General features: G+C 45.0%; 1 protein-coding gene across 1 annotated transcript in view; it reads right to left on the reverse strand.

Moving 5' to 3' along the window:
* The window catches only part of DNAH1 (dynein, axonemal, heavy chain 1), a 73,371-nt gene that overhangs the window by 31,342 nt on the left and 20,017 nt on the right, over positions 1–22,012 (reverse strand). Inside the window, exons 18-41 of the mRNA XM_009321842.1 lie at positions 21,503–21,701; positions 19,385–19,638; positions 18,263–18,475; positions 16,313–16,477; positions 15,483–15,604; positions 14,810–14,915; positions 13,549–13,728; positions 12,714–12,854; positions 11,899–12,062; positions 11,286–11,399; positions 10,496–10,684; positions 9,337–9,442; positions 8,156–8,269; positions 7,709–7,858; positions 7,136–7,222; positions 6,841–7,027; positions 6,634–6,725; positions 6,001–6,155; positions 4,144–4,321; positions 3,695–3,889; positions 2,890–3,009; positions 2,107–2,265; positions 1,710–1,814; positions 368–508 (exon numbers count right to left, since the gene is read on the reverse strand). Coding sequence (XP_009320117.1) covers positions 368–508; positions 1,710–1,814; positions 2,107–2,265; positions 2,890–3,009; positions 3,695–3,889; positions 4,144–4,321; positions 6,001–6,155; positions 6,634–6,725; positions 6,841–7,027; positions 7,136–7,222; positions 7,709–7,858; positions 8,156–8,269; positions 9,337–9,442; positions 10,496–10,684; positions 11,286–11,399; positions 11,899–12,062; positions 12,714–12,854; positions 13,549–13,728; positions 14,810–14,915; positions 15,483–15,604; positions 16,313–16,477; positions 18,263–18,475; positions 19,385–19,638; positions 21,503–21,701 — 3,636 coding nt within the window. The remainder of the gene's footprint in view (positions 1–367; positions 509–1,709; positions 1,815–2,106; positions 2,266–2,889; positions 3,010–3,694; positions 3,890–4,143; positions 4,322–6,000; positions 6,156–6,633; positions 6,726–6,840; positions 7,028–7,135; positions 7,223–7,708; positions 7,859–8,155; positions 8,270–9,336; positions 9,443–10,495; positions 10,685–11,285; positions 11,400–11,898; positions 12,063–12,713; positions 12,855–13,548; positions 13,729–14,809; positions 14,916–15,482; positions 15,605–16,312; positions 16,478–18,262; positions 18,476–19,384; positions 19,639–21,502; positions 21,702–22,012) is intronic.

A 22,012-nucleotide genomic window follows, 5' to 3' on the forward strand; every position in this document is an offset into this window, starting at 1 on the left:
GATCTCTTCACGTGGAAGGAATCTAACCAAAGAAGTATGAAATGGAACCACAGGAAACAGGTGAAGAGGGATGGTGATGGGCTATCATCATGGTGTGGAGGGGATCTAGCAATTGCTGCATTTTGATTGAACAACTGAGAGTTGATATTCCTTTCGGGCACTGGCATGGTGCCTGGGGACTGAATGGAGAACTCTTGTTTCTTAGGCATGGCTTTTGAGCTGAGAAATACAAATCCATGAGAGTGAGAAATAATCTAAAGGTATCAGGTAGCTGTTAGGTTCTGATTGCACTGGGAGAGGAAAATGTGCCCCTGTTGAAGAGAACAAGGTTGAATCAAAGAAATCAAAGACAAGGCTGGGCACGTACTGGCTTACGGTTGGTGAGCAACAGCTCCAGCAGATGGGCCATTTGGACTGTGTTCACCGTGGGCACAATAATGTCACAGAAGTTGGTATCAGGAACCATGGTGAACTTTGCCGTAGAGTCCAGCCACTTCTCCCAGCACACCTGAAAGGTATGGGTGTGTTTAGAGGGGGTGGTTGCATCTATCCCCTACAGGAATAGGAAAACAGTATTTCTGCTGTGTTTTCCCCATCACAGCTCCTTGTGCAGTAGCTCAGATTCTGACGAGGAATTCAGGTTTCCAGCCCCTCAGTCTGGTCTTGCCACCTATACCCTTCTGTATGGCAATGCTGCGAGTGCCTGACTCATTTCCTTTGGGAGGGAGGTAGCCCAAGAGTTAGAGATCATTGCCCCAGCAGCAACATACTTGCCCTCTGTTCTGAAAATTGGGATCAAAGGGCGATGGAGCACTTGTGATATTTGCAAGAATGGGAATTCTGTCCTAAGCTGACCTACCCAGCCCCCATGGCAGAGGGCCAAAGAGGGCTGAGCTGGGATCCTATCTTCATGTTTGGTGCCATCACCTGTGTTGCACTCAGAGGCACATGGAGGTTTTGTACTTGTACAAGACATGGACGACTTGTGCTAGAATCAAGTCACAGGCTAACCTCCCAGAAGCTACTACACAAGTGAGATAGAGGTTTTGTCAGGGATGTGCTGGAGAACACTGAGAAAATGTGCATTTCTAACCACCCCATGTGGCCTTCCCACAGAGATGATGCTGGCAGCTTCTGTTAAGCATCTGATGCTCATGTAGGGCTCCTTACTTTGCTCTGTAAGAAGGGGAAGTGTTTTTCCTCTTTTTTTTTTTTTTTTTTCAGCCCAGGGGCTGGTGACTGTCAGTCAGATGGACCTTGCATGCCCTACTGCTCTGCTGTCTCCTGTGAAAAAGATGGCATATTTGTCTGCCTTGCTCCTCCTCCAGACTCTGCTGCACACAGCTCTTCTGCTGTTGTGCACTGCTTTCTAACACAGACAGACCTTTCCATCTGAGCTTCTCCCTGTCCTCCTGCAGCAGCCACACTTGTAGAGCCCTCTCACTTTCCTGAGCACTGGCAGAGGCACTCAGGTCTGAATTGATCAGCCCTTGGCTCAGATTTGAACAATCTGCTTCACAACCCCGAGGACAAGAAACTGCCTTCTTTCTTTAACGAAAAGCTTGATTTCACTTTAAACATTCTCACTTGGTTCCTATAGGCCTTTCTTATTTGCCCTTGATGAGAAGATCCTACCAAATCCTGCAGGACTGTGTTGCTTCCTGGTCCATCCCCCCAGATTTCCCAGCTTGGAATTGGAAGTGTTTTACCTCCCTAATGACCTCCTCATCCAGATCATCTTCAGCACTGCTAAGCCCAGCATCATACAGTTTATAGTCATAAACCAGTCCTTCTTCTGGGAAAAGCAACTGGATCTGTGGGAATAAAGCTGTGGTAAACCTGGCTGCCACTCAGCTGAATTCACACGAGGATCTGTGCTACTGCAAGAAAGACTTTAGTAATGGGATGCTGCCCAGGCCAGGGAGGTCAGGTCTCTCTCCCAGATCTTCCAGCTCTAGGGGTCCCTTGAAGTTTGAAGCAGATCTGGTATATCAGATCCCAAGAGGAAGCCCACCCAAAGCCTCCAGGCATTCAAGAAGCTCTGACCCCCATTCCTCATTACCAGTTCCTCTATAATGAGAGAGGATCTGCTTTGCCTTTACTCACCTTTTCCTTTGCCATCTTCTCTCTCAGCCACAAGCTGAAGGCCATGCGGCCTTGGGAATCTCCAGTAGCACCCACAGTCCAGATCAAGGCAAATATAAACCAGGGTTCAATCAGCTCTCCGATACGAGCTGCCTTCTCCTGGGGAATCATCCTAATTCCCTGAGAACCAGAGAAGAGCAGAAGTAAAATTCTCAGGCATGGTTAAGGTACACAAAAACCAGACTTTTCTTAATGTGCTTGTAATACTATTCAGCTTCTATATAGCTTTTTCTAGCCAGTTTTCACAGGCCTTGTTACTGTATTCTGTGGATTAAAACTTGCTGTTTCATTGGTGTACTTGAGAGACTCCCCTCGCTGAACTAATGTCACTCAACAGGAGCTGGGAGAAGAATTTAGTCTTTGGTTTTTAATTTGAAAGTTGTCCAGCCTTCTTCAATACTAATTCTCAAAGGACCTGCAATCTGAAGTGCATTGCTGCTTAGCTCTGACCTCTGCTTTCACTCATTCTCCAATTCCCTCTGCTATAAATAAAAGTGAACCTCTTCCCTCCAGCCTGGTAGGCATGGAGCTTATCTTTTGCTCTTTCAGTGGCCAAAGCATAATCTTCCAGGTTTACCTGTGCTTTGCAGGATGTTGTATTACCTTCTGCCACGTAGATGAGCTACAGCATGACCTTTCTGCACCAACACCTTGTTCTCTGGTGACTAACCCTCTGTATGACTTAGTGCCGTTAAGAGTTACAGGCACATACAAGTGATAGTGATAGAGGTAGCAAAATCCTACCTCGATGGGAATGAAAGGTTGAAACAAACATTCCAAGAGCATGAGGAAGCTCCTTGTGAGGTTACTGTCCGTTGAGGCAATTATCTCCTTCACAAACCTCCGGACAAAGCCGATGGCCTCCTGTAAGGAGAGGCAGGAACAGCTCAGTGTCACTACCCAACACATTTGACTTTGCTTTTACCTTCTAGAGTTCTGGTTTCTCCTCGCCTCCCTGCAGGCTATGTTTAGCAGGGAGGGTATGACTGAGAAAGCTGCCATCTCCCACTGCGTCCTGAGTACCACCATTTTGACTGGAGAGAAGCAAGTCAAACCCTTTGGTTTAGTCTTAACCACAAGAAACCTCTGGGCCTGCCTTTTGGTTCTGTGCAACAGTGACACGCATCTTGTGCCATCACTGCTCTGAAATGGTTTGCTCCCTTCAGAGCTTTCCTTTGCAGCTATGGGTTATTCATTAAAATAGTGGCTTAAAAGCAGAGTAGGAATGACAAGACTTGTTCTTACAACGTTCTCCCTGGAGTAGCTCCACTGTAAGCAATGGAGCTGCACCAGGGATGATTTTGTCCAGAAGATAATTTTAAAATTAAATAAACCAAACTATAATGATCAATAAGACTAAGTAGCATCTGTAGGGATCAGTGAATAACTTCTATTAAACCCAGGAAATTCAGAGAGCAGTTTGTATACTGGTAGTCTGAAGTGTTCCCATAATGGCATTTAAATCCAGGCCTTGGCAAGTCTGGGCTAGTTGATATCTGAACTGACAAGCTCCAAGCCATGGAAGGGCTGGAACGGCACAATAGCTCACCTTGAGGAATCTTCTGAAGAGAGATGCTAGCTGTTGTGAGAAGGGCTGCATGATCCCTGGGATTTTTTTCAGCCAGCACTCGATGAAGGGCTCCAGCCCCAAGATGCTGGGTTCCAGGTAAACCATGCCACAGCGGGAGACTGTGGCAGGGGAAGCAACAGCCAGATCTTGGACTTCAAACATCAGGGTCATGCTCTGGAAATTGCAAAAGGAGAGAAAGCAAGGATCCTTCAGCATAATTTGGTGAAGCTGAAATCTTTCCCTTTGTTGCATAAGCCTCCTTTTGTTGCGTTTGTGCAGCACAGCAGAGGTCTGGCCAGCACAGGGCTGCTACTGAGACACCAATTTCCATACAAGTCCATTACAGACATCAAGTGGGAAGTAAAAGGCAAGTCTGTTCCAAGAGGGAGGAAAGACAACAGGCAGCAAAAGCAGGAGGGATGAGTTACCTCTGTCAGCTTGATGATTTCCCCTGAGCTGAGACACAGCTTCTTATTGTCATCTAGCACCGTGTTCATGTTCTCAATCCACAAAGCATCAACTGGCCCATCAAACACATACCACTTCTTGTCAGTGTCAGTGGCCGCAGCTCCCCACCGGATGAGTGAGGAAAGGATCCCATCTGTCCTGAAAGGTAGGAGGAAGGCAGGGCTTGGCCCAGTCTGGTTTTGCTGAAATCAATGGCAAAGCTTCCACCATATAAAACAACAGAGCCAGAATCTTACCCTGGTTCATGTGCCCAAGGATACCTGTGCCTCACCTGTGGATGAGCTGCATGAAGGTCCATCTCATTCTTTCTTTTACTGAGACATACATCTCAGCCTGAGTGGCACCATGAAACAATTTCTTTGGGCATTAGGATCTGGACTTCATGTCATCTAACTATAAAATGCCAAGCTTCCCTTTAACATCTCTGTCCTCAGTGAAAAGCAAAGAAGCCTTGCTAGCATCCAGTTCAGGTCATAGGCAGGTTATCTGCTCTCTGGAGGTGCCTCTTTTTCTCTGCCAAGTGTAAAGGGAGACTCAGGACAGCTACTCTGCTAACTCAGATGCTTCAGTGGGGTAACTATAGGTTAGAAGGATGAATCCAGGCTAAAGAGCACAACTCTACCCTCTTTATAACTGAAGTTTCTCATCCTCAGGTGTCTGTGGTGCTGGAGCTGGTGAACAGGAGAGCAGACACACAAGGAATGCTGGCTGTTGACAGCAAGAACTTAATTTGTACATGGAAACCTGAAGTGCAGTTTCCGTTCAGGCCCTGGACTCTACTCTCATTATTAAATAATTATTTGTTATTTTTATAGTGCTAGTGAATTCCACGGTGTTGTTACCGAGATCAAGGGAAAACAGTCTGCTCTAAAGCTCAGCTGATTAAAACAGATGGATTTGTCTGTAAATACATTTTACATGGCTGCTGTATTTTTCTTTTTGTCATGTTGACGTGCCTGTGTGCTGCCCTTGGGTAGAGTCACATCATAAATAAACTGTCGAGCCTAACTGGAATATCCTATAAAATGTCCTTCAGTAAAGATGCACCAGAGCCCAGGCTGGGAAGCTCTGGGTCTCAGCATCAGTAATGTTTACTTGCTTGCACTTTTCCTAGAGGCAGTTAGTTTCATATTTATTTAGTTTCCCTGGTTTTACAGAACACAGTCTTTAGCTTTGCCCCTAAGCAAGTGGCGGTTGACAGGGCCAAAGGGAGATTCACACTGCTTCTCACACCTTAGCTTCTGGATAAAGTGAGCTGCAAAGTCAACCTCAGGTCACATATGGCAACATAAGCAGTAGGACCCGGCTGTCAAGAAGGCAAAAGGGCTATTAGTTCTCGCTTCCAAACCATGTAAGCAAGCAGGAGCCCTGGTAACGGGAATGAAATGCCCCTTTATGCCTGAAAGTCATCCCTTGTCATTCAAGGCCACCAGTGTATTTATAGAGAACAATTCAAGTGCACAGCACAGAGGTCACTTTTCTTCAGAAGCAAAGCAAGTGTTTTTAAGCTGCTGTATCTTAGATCAGGGGCATGTGCTCCAAAGCAATTGAATTATTCCTTGTTATGCAGTTAATGCTGCCAGCTGAGCTGCAATAACTGTCTGGGCATGTGCTGGCAGCTGGGCCAAGCACACAATAAGAGATGTCAGCTTAAATTGCCGTGACTGGCTATTGTAGCTTGGTGAGGATAAGGACTTGATCGCTTCTGGTTTTATGCCACTACCCTAAATAGTTCTCAGCCTTGAAGAGAAGACGCTCAAGAACAGAAGAAAAACGTTTCCCATCTGGAAGGAAGGAAAGCAGGTTTTGTACTTTACCACTCATGTGTTAGCAAGTTGAACTCTCCATAAAGCTGGCCCATTGTGATGGATTTGGGATTCAGTACAAAGTAGCTGACTGCTTCGTAATTCCGACCACTGGCTGCAGGCTGACCTTTCAGTGATGTCATTGCAGCTGCCAGGACTTCATAACTCTGCAAAGCAGGAGAGCAAGAGAGTTAACTGCCATGGCTCCATAACGACAAAGCCACTTGCTCTCACAGTAACTGCATTCAAAAGGCAGTGAGAAAGAAGACATAGTGAAGGATAATATCATAGTAAGGAGATGCCTGGCTGTATTCACAGAAATAAAGCATTCCAGATGCAGGGGGAGGAAGCTAGATCTCCCGTGCAAGAGGCCTGAAGCATCTCGAGATGTCAAGTATGTCTCAGCCTTAGAAATTTGCAGCAGAGCTAATAATCTTCAGTCTAATCTCCCAACTCGAGAGAGCAAGCTACTAATATACTTTCCCATGGCTATAAATCAATACTAAAAGGCAGCATCTTGGTCCCCTGACTTCTATTTGAGAGAAGCTGGAAATGCCGGAGTGCGAGTATTTCTGTGAAGCTTAACCCTCTGCATCACTAGGTAGGTGATGGTTTGCTGGGGCCAACGCAGTGTCTCAACCATACCTTTGTCTTCCCAGAGCCTGTTGGCCCCACTAGCATAAGGCCATGACGAACCACAGTGGTTTCATAGAGCTGGATGCACTTAGTCACAAAACCTGTAGAGGAAGATGATGCCGAGTGGGTCTGGGACCAGCTGCCTCTTTCCTAGGGCAGAGCACTGGACTAAAAGCCCAGGCCCAGAGGGAGCTGGTGGGGAGCCCTTCCCCTCACCATCAACATCCTTCAGATTCTTTTTGATACAGGATTTGCGAATGGCTTCTTCCAGGATGCCATAATCAACAGGCTTTTCTCTGATCTTGGGAAATAAATCTGAGACAATACCATTGAAGAGCTTGAGGTCATCCTGCAGGAATTTGGGTACGTTGGCATCCCTGATAGCCCGCAGGCAGATCAGCTCCTGCAAAGATTTAAGAACTCAGAACTTCAAAGATCCTGCCTGCATCCTTATGTGGCTGCAGAAAAGGCCACATAAATCTATGACAGTGTGAAGTGTAAGCACATTTACCTCATTCATCGTAGGATTCTCTCTTTTGAGATTGCCAGCTGTTGAGATGACAGTCTTCACAGCTCTCATCCCAAAGTCATAGTGGTCCTGGAAAAGACAGAGAGGAAACAACGTCATCAGATACAGGAACATCACCTAAAAAGAGAGAACCTATGCATGTACTCAATTAGCAAGTAAGAAAAGAAAAACGAGAGTTACGCCTTCAGAACAACTGCTCCTTCATCCAAGTCTGCTCTCAGGATCCTTCAAACAACTAACTAGTCCTCAGCTGTACAGACTACGGGTGAGGAAGATGAGAATAACTGGATGATGAAAAATCCTAGATGAAGTAGGCAGGGCTGCCTGGCTCAACTGTCCTGCCATTGTAATCCTAACTAGGACTGAAGGTGAATCCAAGTCCAGCCACAGGAGGAGAAATGAGACTTAGAAAGGAGGGAGGTAGATGAGGAATGGGTATTGTGACCTTTTTGTGATATGCTATCACAAGGCACCAATAGAACCATCCAGGTACTTTGTGCCTAGGCTGAGAAAACCTCATATTTAAAAAACACTCATGGACATTAAGGCATCTACCTGGGTGCTGAGCTGCTCTGACAATAGTTTGAATGTTGTGGTGATCTTCTTTGCAAGGACTTTGGCTTCATTAAACCCAAAGGAGTAGAGTGAGATCTCAGCAATCATGGAGTAATCTGGGACCATCATAGCCACAGGACGAAAGAGAGCCTGAAATATACAGTTCCAACACAAGATCAAATCACTGTTGTTTCTTGCTTTTTCCAGCAAACTGAAAAGGCTGACTATCTATCCCAGACTGTTTAGAGGACACAGTGTGAGTGTGCCTGGCACCTTGTCACGGTAGCATCCCTGCAGACTGCAATCTGAGGAGGGCCATTTGCTTACAGATGTGATTCAAATCTCAAAATAATCCCAGAAACTTTCCAAAAGCATCACATCCTAATCCTTGTCATGAACACATTGGTGGCCGCTCTTCTTTCTGTCTATGTAGTCTGCCCTCCTTACCTTCAGGTTATCGGGCAGTTCAGTACGCCCAGCATACCCTGGGTTCATTGTGATGAAGACTGCACAGGATGGGACCAGTGGGATCTCCGTGCCTTCAAACATGAAGTGATCCACCTAGAAAATTAAAAATATGATCATCCTCAAAGAACAAAACCTGACCTGCAAATTAAATAACGTAGCAAAATCTTCCAAGAGGAAAACAATGGCTTTCAGTAGTTAAATTATCAAGCACAGACACACACAGCTGCCCACAACTGTAGTGACTCAATCTGGTCCCACCGCAGGAATCCAGTATTACCAGCAATATTTTTCCCTGTTTAAGAAACTGGGCTCATGGAAGATTTACTGATAGGATACAATTGGGGTTTTTTTTCTCTTGAACAGACTTCTATCCCTCCAGCTGTAAACAAACATCTTTCTGCAGTAGAGTTTGGACCTGAATTAATTCGTGGCAGAGAGGGCAAAGAGAAACCTAAATCCTTTGTAAAGCTGTGTAGGTAGTAATTTCAGATGGGGGATAAAGTAATGCAGAAGAATTCACGGAAAGCAAGTTTCTAATTCCAAGCCAAAGTCAAGGAGATTCAGGTCTTAACCCCTCTGAGTCTCCAGAGAACAAAGCAGAGGCGGGCTGCTAGACTGGCTGACAGCTGAGTCTCCATGTAAAGCCAACAATTCATTTTACGTTGCAACTCTGTGTGTGCATGAGTATGCATTTTTCTGCACATATTGCGTTCTGTGAATCCACTAAAGCTTGGATAACACATTTAGACAAACGTGGTGCTGAGCAACTCATGGCAGAACACTGGCTGCCTTTATCACAGCTCCAATTTGTATCAGCTCAGTGGATCTGTATCGGAGTGTCTCCCACACCAAAGTCTGCTGGCACTGCAGCTCAAGCTGAGACATACTTCAGCCTGTGAGCGTGTGGGCAACTGTGGCAACACAGACTAGGGTGGAATTACAAAACCCACCCAGGATGCTGACTATGTAATGGCCTGATATGATGCGCCACAGCTAGGGCATTACTCATGCCTCTTCAAGCTCAAGTATGTCTGTCTGAGTTGCCTCTGAGCAGTGAAGCTGGTCCTCTATGAAGATGCATGCAAAGACAAGGACTTGCCTGGACTAGCTCAAGTGGAGATTTTTTTGTCTGCCTTTGCATCCACATGTTCATTACGTACCCTCTGCTGCTGTGCTTTCTGAATAGTTGTGATCTGCTGGGCCACCACAGACAGCACCTCGATATCAATGCGGTTGAACTCATCAAAGCAAGCCCATGCGCCAGAGCTGGGCAAGGAAGGAAAGATGAGGGGAGTCAGGAGCAAACTTGCAGTCAAAAGTTCAACTAGATCTAGAAATTATAAATCCACATACTGGGGAGGCAGCACAGTGACAAGAAGTGAACCTAAAAGGCCCCTAACGTCCCACAGCAGGTAGTGACACAGCCACAGTGTACTGGTACAGTGGAAGGGGCTGTAGCCCCTCACCCCGACTATGCATCTCAGGCCATGTGATGAGTGAGAAGGTGCATGGTCCCTGCAAGACCATAGCAATGTCTGATCCTACAGCCTGGGACAAATTCTGCATGTTACAGATTTGGGCTTGAAAGAGGTGTCACACTGAATTCCTGTTTTGTACCTGAGCTATAAGAGTAGCAGATACCATTTAGACATCTCTTGAGTCTGTTTTTCAGAGCTTGGAAGACTATGTATAAAGCTGGAAGCATGTATATGAGGAAGGCGATCTTCCCACAAGGCATGATTTAAGAAGGAAGTTAAATTACTTACAAAGAAAACATCTGAGAAAAGAGTATCAGCTTTTGTTGGAGTAACTAATTCAGATTCACCAGTGTGCAACAGACTAATTGGACCAGCTCTGTTTGAAATGTAGAGAAGAGAGAAGCTTCTTTGAGAGGATCCCTCAGGGCTTAGAGCAGTCTCTCTTGGCTGCTCAATTTTGGATACACTCAGCAGATTCTCTCCTTCTTAAGATTAAGCAGCTTGTGGGCTGAATCTCAGTCCAACGTGTATGATATTAAAACAAAGGCCAGAGCTGGAAACACTTGCACAGGTGTCTAACAGTGGATTGGTGCAAAGCATTTTAATTTTGCCTTAAATGAAGAGGTTCTCTTTGTATCCTTTTTTTTTCTTTTTTTTTTAATTGGCTTAACTGTCCCTCTCTTCTGACAGGAATTTTGCAACTTTGCTCATTCTGGAACACAGTAACCCCCTTACTAAGGCTTTGCTTGTTTTTCTGGGCTGCTATGAAAAATACCCACCAATTTCCAACGGCCAGCATCCTACCCGCTCTTTGATAATGACATGCAGCATTTCATTGTACCTGGCTAGTCCCTTGAAAAACTTTCCCATTGCCATAAAGTCAAGCTGGTCGGAGCAGTTGAACACTACAGTTTGGATTGCTAGTGCTTTCCCCAGGTCTTTTGTTGTTTCTGTTTTGCCTGTTCCTGCTGGTCCTGCAGGTGCTCCTCCAAATTTCAGGTGCAGAGCTCCTGTAAGCGTCAGATAACACCTACAACCAAGGAGAGACCAGATGATGAAAAGCATTTCTACTACTGATTTCAGTAAGGGAGACATATGATCTATCCAGCAGGAGACAGGTAGGAATCCATCCTTTATTATTCTACAGAACTGCTTAGATATGCAGCACTCTGCAAAGGAGTGGCCTTTATTAGTATTCATGGGGCCCTGCATGGATAAATCCTTCTGCCACTGGCTACAAATTCACTCTCCAGAAAAGGGACAGTTACAAAAGGGTAAAACTTTTATTGCTGCTGGATATTCCAGAGTATTAGATGCCCCTCTCTACTGGTTTGTAGAAGAGCTCCTTAGCTATCAGGTGGGCATTTTATATGAGTCAGAACACTACATTAAGAATTAGGAGAGTGAAAGCAATCAGTCTGAGCACTGATCACTAGGAATACAGTAGAACCAATGCCAGGGTGTTCCTATGCCCTCATCTCAGGTAGTTCTTTACTTTACAAATGGTTTCTATTTACATACATTAAGCAGTAAGACCATCATGGTCAGATCCTTCGTTTAATCCCCAATGAGGCTTGTTCATCCAGAAAAAAAATAAAATACACTTATTACCCAGAAAACAATCTCCTTACCTGTCAGTAAGGGGCGTGATAACCAGACGGCCACTGTTCCCCAGATATTCATAGCCGTAGACAAATTCAGCATTGACAGCTCTGATGTACAGGTCCCCCCTCATCCAGTAGTATCTAATGATGAGTGAACATGACATCAGAAAGATAAACACTGGCTGGCAGACAATACAGCAGCTCATAAGACTGCAGCCTGCAGGTTTGGAGACGTACATGTCATGGGATTTCTCTCTCAAGAGAAGAAAGGATAAGGTAACACAACAGGGTGGACGGGAGTTCTCACAGGACCTGAAATTAGGTGTTATATCAAGCGTCACACTTCTTCTTGGGCAGGAGCATGCCCTTTCGCAGTGAGGCTGTGAAACACCGTGGTATGGCTTAGTCTATATTGCCAAAGTGGATGCCATCAAAACTAGGTCTGTCTCAGATGCCTTAGAACTGGCATCCTTAGCAGACTTCAGTCCCACTCCTCATAGGGATGTTAGAGGCGACTAAGGAATACTGCTTACAGACTATGCAAACTCTTATTTCCATTTGTCATGGACATGGCTGATGGGTAAGGAGAATGAAGATTGGCCAGGGAGGCCGGGTGAAGTTCAACAGCTGTGGTCTCTACCTGAGCTGGGAGATCCACTCGAAATCATTCATGCTTGTCACATTCTCCTCAATCAGCTTTGCTGCAACATCTTTGGCATGGACCTCAATCACAATAAGAGCTGACAACACTGCTCGCTGCATCTTAGACAATTTTCCACGGACCAGGGCAACCAAATTGCCCAGCTGGGTAAGGAAAAGAAAGTACTCTGAAGCAAACCATACCCCAAAAACCCAGGCTGTACTAACACAATGCAGTCAAACTTATGGCATCCTAAGTCCAGATCATAGGCTGTGTCCAGGCAACTTCTGCCTCTTCTCTTGTCAGAGACACAAATGACCGCTCAGAAAGCAAATAGTGCTCAGGGCTGGCTCAGAGCTGACTTTTGCCTACACCGTTACCATGTTCAGTTGAAAAGAAAGAGTTAGAGCCACCATGAGGGCCAGAGCTGAGGACACCATATCTCCCAGATATTAGGTGTGATTAGATGTATGGAACAGATACGAAGAATGCAGTTTCACTTTGATTTCTACTGTCCATCACTTCAGTCCTCCCCCACCTTTGACTTCTTGGGTGACCCTGGAGAAGTTATCTTTCACCTTCTTTCTGTCTTCAGGTAATGATCATATTATCAGTCCTGTACATTATTTGAGGTTTATGATGACAAATATCCTAATGATTAAGATGATAAGAACCTGTTTTTGAGCTGTGCTATGCAGGACTGCGTCTCTGTTTCTCCTACAGTATTGTCCTGGCTGTACTTATAAGTTATGTAAGGCCTGATGATTGAAAAGTCTCCATCTGGCAAAATCTCACCCTTACATTCATTTTCGTACCTGAGTACTCAGCTGTGGGAAAAGCCTGCTGGACAAATCTCCAGCTTCCAGAGCTTCAGACACTTCCTTTGTCCAGAAAATCTGGCAGCCAGCAATGACCACTTGTCCAGGCCATTGCAAGACCCATGTAGTACGTGGAGTCTTAAAAAAAGAAGGGGGAAAAAAAAAAGGTGGTAAGACAATGACTTTTTTTTTTGTTTCTACATCTCCCTGCTCTGAGATGAATCTGTGAGACCCAAAAGAATGTTTCCCCTCCTCTAGCTTGTTCTAACTCTCCTCCTTGCAAATTTGGAGACTGAGTAGAAAACAGTAACAGAAATATCTGAGGCCTTTTCTTTTTTCAGCCTTTCTCCCTCCCGAGACCCAAGCAAATAAAAATTTACATTTTCTACCAGCATAGCTTTTACACAGAAACCAGAGCCAAGATGCATCCCCTGATGCATTGACTGAAACCAATAGTTCACAGTGCCTTGGTTGCCTTTACCAGCCCCTAGCATACTGTGTGAGACATGAGAGCTGAAGACAAAAGAGGATAGATCCTTATAAAGAGGTAGTTGCCTGGAAAGTGGGATAGAAATAGATTCATACAGGGTTGTTCTATGATATTGGGAAATGTTCTGTGGCTGTTAAGTGAGTGTGCAGGGTTTGCATTCTTCTGGACCATTAGCTGCTTGCTCAGCTGCGCATTCTGCACTTGATCCACACACAGTTGGATTAAAAGTTGTATTTTAAAACTAGCAGAATATCACAAATTTATCAGTCCCATCACTGGTGACCTCTATGGAAAGCCTGGAACCAAGACATCAGACCTGCCAGTCTGTGATAAAACCCTTACCTCTGGATAAACATCAATTGATCTTTCTATGTTGTCCCGTACACTGGCCTTCATGGATTTCTCAACATCCAGCAGCCAGTCCTCCACATTGTCAGTGGGATAGATGGGAACAGACAGCTTCACCTCTTCTCCTTCAGCAGAGTACATGTGTGTGATCTGTAGGTCCTCCTGGAACAGTAGCTAATGGAAGAAGCACAACAGGAGATGTGAATGGGGGATTTCCTTTCTATTCCTGCCTTCCTGCCACTGGGGGACAGCCAGGCTGCAGTGGTCTATGCTCATTATAAATCTGGTGCCAAACTTGGTTGTCAATAGTGACAATGAAGTGTGTGACAGATGTGCAAAATGACCTCTCCAAAAAATGGAGGATGACTGTATGAAAACAAAAGATTCACATTGCTGGTTTAACTTGAGTGAAGCAAATCAAGTTATAGGTAGGATGAACACTTCTCATTGCCTGTCTAGGATTCAAACCCTTGATTCCTGTTCAATTCTGTAGATTCAAATCATTTCCCTTGAGGTCACAGTGCCCAGTTTTAAGAGTAAAATTTTAACAGCTTGTCCAGTGCCCTAGCATATCACTGAAAGACCCCTTATTTATTCCAGTGGCTTTGCACCAGGTTTCCAGTTCAATTTCCTTTCTATTTTCCCAAGCTAATGACTAGGAGATTGGTTTTAGTGTCTGAGTATTGTGGTGGTGCGAGGTGTGACTAGCCATGGAGTCTGAAGTCTATTAGGAATAATAAAGAGGAAAAATAGCCAGGCTAACCCCAGCTCCTAAGTAGGGATGAAGGCAGAAACTTAATTCAGTTCAGGCTTGTTCACTCCTTGTCCCTCCTGAGTGGGATTCCATCCTAACAAGATGCCTGCGAGTAGACAGCTAAGTCTGAGCTATTTCTCTTGGCCTCTCGGTGGGATGCACAGACATCTCCAGAGGGAGTGTCCTCTCCTCCTAAGATGGGTATCTAAGTGAATTTCTGTAAGTTGCCCTTTGCAGATGCCTATTTTCCCCTCATTGTCTAAAAGGCAATTGAGGGTGCCCAGTTCATAGGCAGACATCTGGCTTTGAAATGTCTAACGTGAGGCTGCTTGAATCCCACTCCAGGGCAGGCAGCACCTTGTAATGCCTACGTACAGTTACAGGTTCCCAGGAGATACATTTCCACACAGCAGAATGTGAACACTCCTCCAGATCTCAGAATGCCTCCATTGACACCAGCTTCCCAAAGGTGGGCCAAGCCACTAGGGTGCTTGCACCTACCTGTGCAATGTTCTCAAAGCATTTGCGGAGGTGAGGTTGTACAGCAGTGGGGTCTTTTGTCTGAGACAGTATTTCCAGCAGCTCATCGTCTGAAAGGAAGTAGAACCTAGAAACACAGAGCGAGGGATGAGGGGAGGCTCTTTTTTACTGTAGCATCCTGGGCTAAGTCCCGGCAAGATGAAGAACAAGCCTATTGCTAGAGACGCTGTTTCTGACTGCTCACTGATCTCTTTCTGTTTGTGTAGGAGAGTAGCAGCCACGATCCAGCCATCTACCTTCCTGTAGAGACAGACATCTCCATCTGCAGAAGTCAGTTATTCCCACGCAAAGTGGGTTTAAACGAGTATCAAAGAATAGAAGTATTCCTTCAGGAATAAGGGACAGAGTTACATGGAGGTTTTCGTTTTACGCCATCCTTTCTAGACAAATCATGAGGCACAGATATGCAACAATGCTACCAGACTGCCGTTAACTCACATTTGTGTCTGCTTGTTTTCTCCCCATCAGATGGCAGCATTGAAAGGCGCAGCCTTTCTTATGTTTGCAGTCTCACGACAATATCCTAAGCTTAGATTGTTTTGCTCTTTCTTGGCAGAATGAACTGGAGTGAGCCTCTCCTTTCATATTTTCTGAACCAGGGAGTGTGATCCAGCCCACTGTAATTTGGGGTTACCTGGGAAAAGTGCCTCGCTTCGTCTCCAGGTATTCACTCAGCCCTTTCTGCACAAGTTCGAGTAGTTTGTTACATTTTCGCAGGTTCTCTAGTAGCATAGGATCAGGGCACAAAGAAATCACCTATAAACAGAATGGAGAACAGAGGAAGCATCAGTATTCTGAGCATGTGGGAGATAAGGCAGTGGAGATAATTGGGTTGCCCAGTGATGTTACTGATAGGATTTAAATGACTCATTCACAGGAGTACTTTCACAGCGATCTGGAGAGGTGTGAGCTTTGTGGGCAAGGAGGGGAAACAGCGCTTACGGATGTGACAAGCCCATTTCTGGGTTCCCGTAAATACCAACATTTGTAATATGGAATACAAGTGGTGATGGAGTCCTGGGAAGTGGAGACTGGAGAACAGAAGAGTGCAGAGCAGTGCTATCAGGACACAGAAACAGGCGAAAACAATGGCTCTAAACAATTTAAAGAGTCAGTCTTGAGGAGGAATCGAAGCAGTTATCTTATGGATTAGGATTATAGCAGGGCTGGTTATAAGAGTCGTAGGAGGTAGGGAGTCTGTGTGCTGAGGAGAAGGTGTCTGGTGGAGTGGACAGCGTGGTGCAAGGCATCACAGGGTATGACTCTGTCTGTTTGGACACCAGAACAAAAGGCCAAGTTCCAAGAGAAGAAACCTAGCACACCGCCCTGGGCAAGGTTGCATGGTTTATACAGTGCTGCTCATGCCCACACCATTACAAAAACTACAACTCAAAGGCAGTCCTTGTGTGAGCACAGCTCCAAGGAGTTTGGGATACCTGCACTGGCTTTCATCAAGGCACACACCTCAGGGTTTTCGTTGGCATTCTTCATGATGTTCCTCCAGTCCCTATCCATGGTCTGGTAGCGCTGGCTTTCCAATGGGAGCTGTCTTTTGATGTCCCCTGACCTAAAGATGGGCTCCAAGTAGAGCCAAGAGCGCTGGCAGTTCAGCCATTCCTCTAGGACATCCTAGTGGGAAGCAAGAAGAGCATATCAGGACACCATGCTATGAACCTGTTTGACAAAACCATTCAAACTGTGGTTTTAAACCAGAATGGGTTTAAAAAAAAAAAGAAAAAGAAAAAAAGGAGAAAAAGGAAAAGAAAAAGAAAAAAGAGGTGATGCTGCACTTAGACCTTTCACAATTCTAATATCTACCTGCAGCGTCAGGCATTGGAATTTCCTTCTCAAATAATTAACAATTTCCTAGCAATCCCCTTTGCTAACTGTTGTCAGCAGGCATCAGAATCAACACCCACTAGTTTAATGGGGGTAGTTCAGAAATATGTGTAAGCCAATACTAAAGCTCAAAGGCACTTTGTGGTGCTAGGTCAAATTTCTGTGGCTAGTGTTTCTGTATTTTACAGAAGATGGCACAATGTGAGCACACAGTAAGACGAGGATTTTATTTTGTGAAAAGAGCTTTTTTGGGAAGAAGAATGACAAATAAAATATGCCAGACTCTGCAATTCTGTCATATCCTCTCTCCTGCCTGATGAACCTCAGCCCTAGCCTTGCTTACAGAATAATCCATGAAATCCATGATCTTCGAACAAATCTCTGAATTAAGAGAATGAATGAAAAGCTAAACATTTAAGTTAGACACCAGACAGGAAAACCTGTTTGTCAGGCATTCAAAGAAGCAAGAGAATTAGGTTGGAAGAACATCCTCCTCCTCCATTTTCAGGCATGGGAGATTGGAAGGTATGGGGAACCTGCCCAACATTGCAAAGCAGCTCAAGTGTTTGACTCCCTTTCAGACTGTCTTACCCACACAGCGCTATCTACCATTCCCTGAGCACAGGCAGCCACTTGACCTAGCAAGAGGTTAGGTTTTCCAGTAACACAGACAACAGTGTTTGCCATACTCCATCAGCTAACCCTGATAAGCCACTTCCCAGAAGTGGATTCATGGGCCTTTAGTGACAGGAATGAATGCAATCAAAAGAAGGGGTAGGAAGGACAGGGTGAAAACATGCACAACATCACAGCCAAAACCACACAGTAAATAACCGAATTTCCCCATGTCACCTACTGCTTTAGGGCTTTGAGTAGCATTTCTGTATCCTCACGAGACAAGGCTAGCACTCTGGCAGCCCATGGCCCAAGCACACCCAGATGGTAAGCACCAATAAACAGAATAAGGTAGTTATGAATAACAGATAACAATGCTGCTGTGCATCAAACACCAGCATTTACAGAGAGTTCTCCAGCCAGATACTTGTATTGGAATTTTTCTCCTGCAGTAAAATGCTATTGTGCTGGCTAAGTCCTGCTGGGTGCTGAGCATTCAGGCTCTGGTCTGATGAAGAAGTGCTGGCACAGTCTGACAAATCCTGCTCTAAACAGCAGTCTTCCACGTGCTTTCCTACACTGAGATGTGAATGATTAGCATGGATTTCACAGGGTCTGTAAGAATCTGTAAGGTCCACTTAGTATAATTTGATTAGAGATGCCAGTAGGACTATTCACAGCAATGGGAGAGTCCTAGCCCCACCAAAAAGTGCTGCAATAGGCAGCAAAAGAGCTGGAATTTCACCACTGCTTCTTTGCAGAATAAGGCTCTGAGTTTATCCCCTCTTTTACTAGAGTCAGAAGGCTTTGACAGGCCCTCTTCCTCCCTAAAGACTGATATTCTCTTGATAGTTGTCCTCCCAGTTCCCCAGCAGCAACTGCACAGCGTCCATGTTCAAGCATGGCAGCACAGCCCAGCTGCCTGCCTTCACCGCATGTGTGTGGGTAAGAAACCAATACCTGTGTCATCTTCAGCTTATTTTCCCATGCGTTCATCCTTTCCTCAAAAGGTTTCTTAAATGGTGAGAAGGACATGCTCTGAATCATGACAATGTGATCATCTAGGAGCTGAGAAGCTTCATCAGTGTTTTTCAGAATAAAGGTATCTGTGTCTTTGTAAAGCATCACAGTAAACAAAATGGAGTTCCATTCACTCTCCATCTTGTTGAGTGCCTGGAACAGAGGGACAAGCAATTTAATTTTCAGATACAACCTGTGCAATGGTTATCCCAGCTTCCACAACTCTCTTAATGCCCCTCTCTAGAAAGTGACAGATTTTTGCTCTTGGATTCCACTGGAAACTGTAGCTGTGTATTTAATGCATGACACACTCAGCAACAGCACGTTTCCTCTGCACTGCCCCTGGACTCAACACCTCAACACTGTCCTGAAAGGAACACCTTGAGGGGAAAAAAGGGCAATTTCATCTCCAGGCCCATTTATGCTACTAGATGCACAGAGGCTGCCAGCAAAGTGCCTATTAATGATTATGGTTAATGATGGCTTTGTGAAAGGGGTAGCTATCCGTTGGGAACTTGCCTGAGATTTCAGAGAACAAAAGCTGCCAGAAGGTAATGACTTTCAATCAAGACATCTTAGGTCACATCCGAACTGGTGAACTGAACCTGAAAGACTATCTAACCTATGAATCTCCAGAGCCAGCAAGTCTTCCCTGCACGTTTACTGTGTTAAAGGATTTGCCACCTCTGTTTCCAGTCACAGTTCATCTCCCTGACATAACATTTGAATGGCAGAATGCAGACACTTGATTTATTTTAACTTAAACGGTCACTAATCCCACGGTGAGGTGTGAGACCCAACCAGCGGATCAGCATAACCATCAGGCAGTGCTGCTATGCTACAACTGAAATTCTATGCAAGGCAAAATGACTTCTTCTAGTGTGTGAACTGAGTTGCATGGCCGTTGCTCCCCTCTCTAAGAGCAGCAGCCTTTTTACTTGTGCTGCAGAATGTGTCTAATGCTCTGGGACAACAGCGACATCACCCAAGGCAATGACTGCCTGCTCAACAGAAACGTATTTGAGAAGCAACCAAAGACACAGCAAGTCCCTCTCTCCTCACATTCTCAATGGCGTATTCCTTGCCAGCTATCTCAGCTACTTTGGTAATGCTCTCGATATGGTCCAGCAGGTTCATGTCCAAGCAGCGACCAACTGTCAGATTGGGTTCCAGCTTGATATCGATGTTAATATCTTCCGACAGCATCTCCCAGTGCCGGTTTCTCATACCAGGATTGTGCAGCCCTTGAATTAAGGGGACGTATAGTCTGAATTCTTCAATCTTGTCTCGAAACTCCATTGCCACACCTTGGCAGGCTTTCAGGGAGAAAAACAGAAGAACATCAGCAACAACAGTGTGTGAGGAAGTTGCCTTAAGGAACTTCCTAGAAGTTGTCTAAAGCCTGATGTGCTTGTAGACACATGGTATGGGGTAGGTAAGCAGCAGGAGAGAGCACTGGAAAATGCAGGTTGAAGTAATGAGGACACAAAGGCTCTCTCTACATGGCTACTAAGCAAGGATTCAAGCCCACTCCCAAAAGCAGACCTTGCTATTAGCCAAGAGTCTGTTACAGGCAAGTCCATGCTAAGCAGAAGTGTGCCTTAGCCTAGAGCTCACCGGAAGACGGAAGCAAACAAATTTAATTCCTTAATAAGGGCCCAAGCATGATGAAGCCCCATCTGCCAATAGGTATTTTAGAAGCTCTGGTCATTGTTGCAAGATCTTCACTTCCTTAACAAGATTGGGTTGCGAGTTATCTCACACTCCAGCTCAGGCCATCCTAAATAGAAGATGGACACTATACATAGGAGCTAGAAGTAGGCTAGGACCACAGCCAGCTATGGAAATGGAAAGCATGCAGGAGAGGTGCTGCCAGCCTGTGGCCACACTAGAGCCAAAGGTACTTCCGCCTCATAGGAAGGACAAAGTCAAGGAAAGGGCTTTGCTCTCTGGGGGCATCCTGGAAGCCCACGCCTCTGCGCTGTTCACATCCTGCCCTTTTTCAGCTTGTGCTGTTGCGAGTAAAGCAATGGACAGGCAAAGAACATAGGACTTGCTTCCCTTCCAAAATCTGGTTATAGCATGTGCCTCCTTTTATTGCACCCTGCGTGGTTGCGCTGCACACTCACAGCAAGGATGTGACCACCTCACACTCCCTGCTGGGTGGTATGCAGAGACAAGGCAGACTCAAGGACGAAGCATATATTTTACCAGGTGCCAGGGAATATTGCAATGAATATGAGCAGGTATTCTTAGTATTTCTGTTTACCATAATGATTCATAGTTACTCACGCATCCACTCATCACCTCCTCCATTGGGGCTGATTCATGGCATTGTTTAAGAGCGAGTTCAAGTTAAAAAGGATGAATCAAAAATCTCCCACTACAAAATATATTTCAATCTAAGCCATCTGGCAGGGGATTTTAGAATTTGCTCTAAAGAATGACCAATGCATCTCTGAGAATCATGGAATGGGACGTTAAGCTACAACTGAAGTCTCAATTCCAGCTTTACTAGGAGCCATGATTAAAAGACCTTCACGTGAATTGCAAGGGCTGGATGCGATCATCTAAGCTTCATACACATTATGTAATAACATAATGGTTATTACATTCCACAGATCATTTCCAGATTTTGCAATTTCATTTTATTCATTACAAAATCAAGATCTCTTCTGGCTTTCCATTATATTCATTGGCCAAGAGAGAGAATGAGATTGGCCAAGAAAACAGCATCTGGAAGACCCAGATTCAAGTTCTTTTGCTGTCTGACTTGCACAAGGGCTTAAACCCACATGTCTAGCCACTGGGCTATATAGTAATTCTCTATGACTAGTCTGGATTATTTTACTTTATATAAATGAGTAAATATTAACTGCAACGTAAGAGGGTGGCTTTTATTTCAGTACTGTCTTGAGAATTATGTATAAAAGGGATTTGCGGCCTGGTTGTTTCCATGCCAAATTGGTACTTCAAGCAGGAAACTAGCATCTAGATGTGAATCATCATAGTTCCAGAAAAAAGTGGAAAATAATTTTGCTAGCATTTTCTCAGCTGGCTCTAACACATACAACACATCCATGTGACATCCTGACAATCCTTGCTCAGAGCACTCTGTGACATTCCTCACATCAAAATGCTGATATGCACCAACTTCCTTTCCCCAGATTGCTTATCTACCTGGTGAATCCTTGAACTGCTTCACGCATCTCTGCATCGTCTTAAAAGAGTCACTGACATTCTTTTCTAGCTGCTCAGCCTCAATTTCCATGAGAGGATCATTCATCCAGCTCTCATACCACTGCATCCAGTCTGACACTGTAGTCCAGAGATCATAGTACGGCTGGAAGTCCTTAACCATCCTGGATAGCTTACTGTACTTTGGAAAGAGAGAAAAAGCAAGCATAAGCAACAAGTGTATTCTCCTCTGGCCTTTTGACAGCTTGCATGTCAAAAGGCCAAAAAAGGCACAATTCTTTTTGGAATCTCAAGCAAGCAATAAGATTCCTCGTGTACTTCATGAGATGTATCAGACTACCTTCTCCTAGGACCACAATATAGATTCCAAGGGAGAGCAACTAGCAGAGCTGGGCTTTACACATTCAGGCCAAAATGCATCCAGTGGAGCTGTGCCTGCACCATGTGTCTGGCATGGAAAGCACTCTCTCCACTTGCCTCTACAAATGCTCT

This window comes from Pygoscelis adeliae, unplaced genomic scaffold, assembly GCF_000699105.1.
Source record: "Pygoscelis adeliae isolate BGI_AS28 unplaced genomic scaffold, ASM69910v1 Scaffold94, whole genome shotgun sequence".
NCBI classification, from domain to species: domain Eukaryota; kingdom Metazoa; phylum Chordata; class Aves; order Sphenisciformes; family Spheniscidae; genus Pygoscelis; species Pygoscelis adeliae.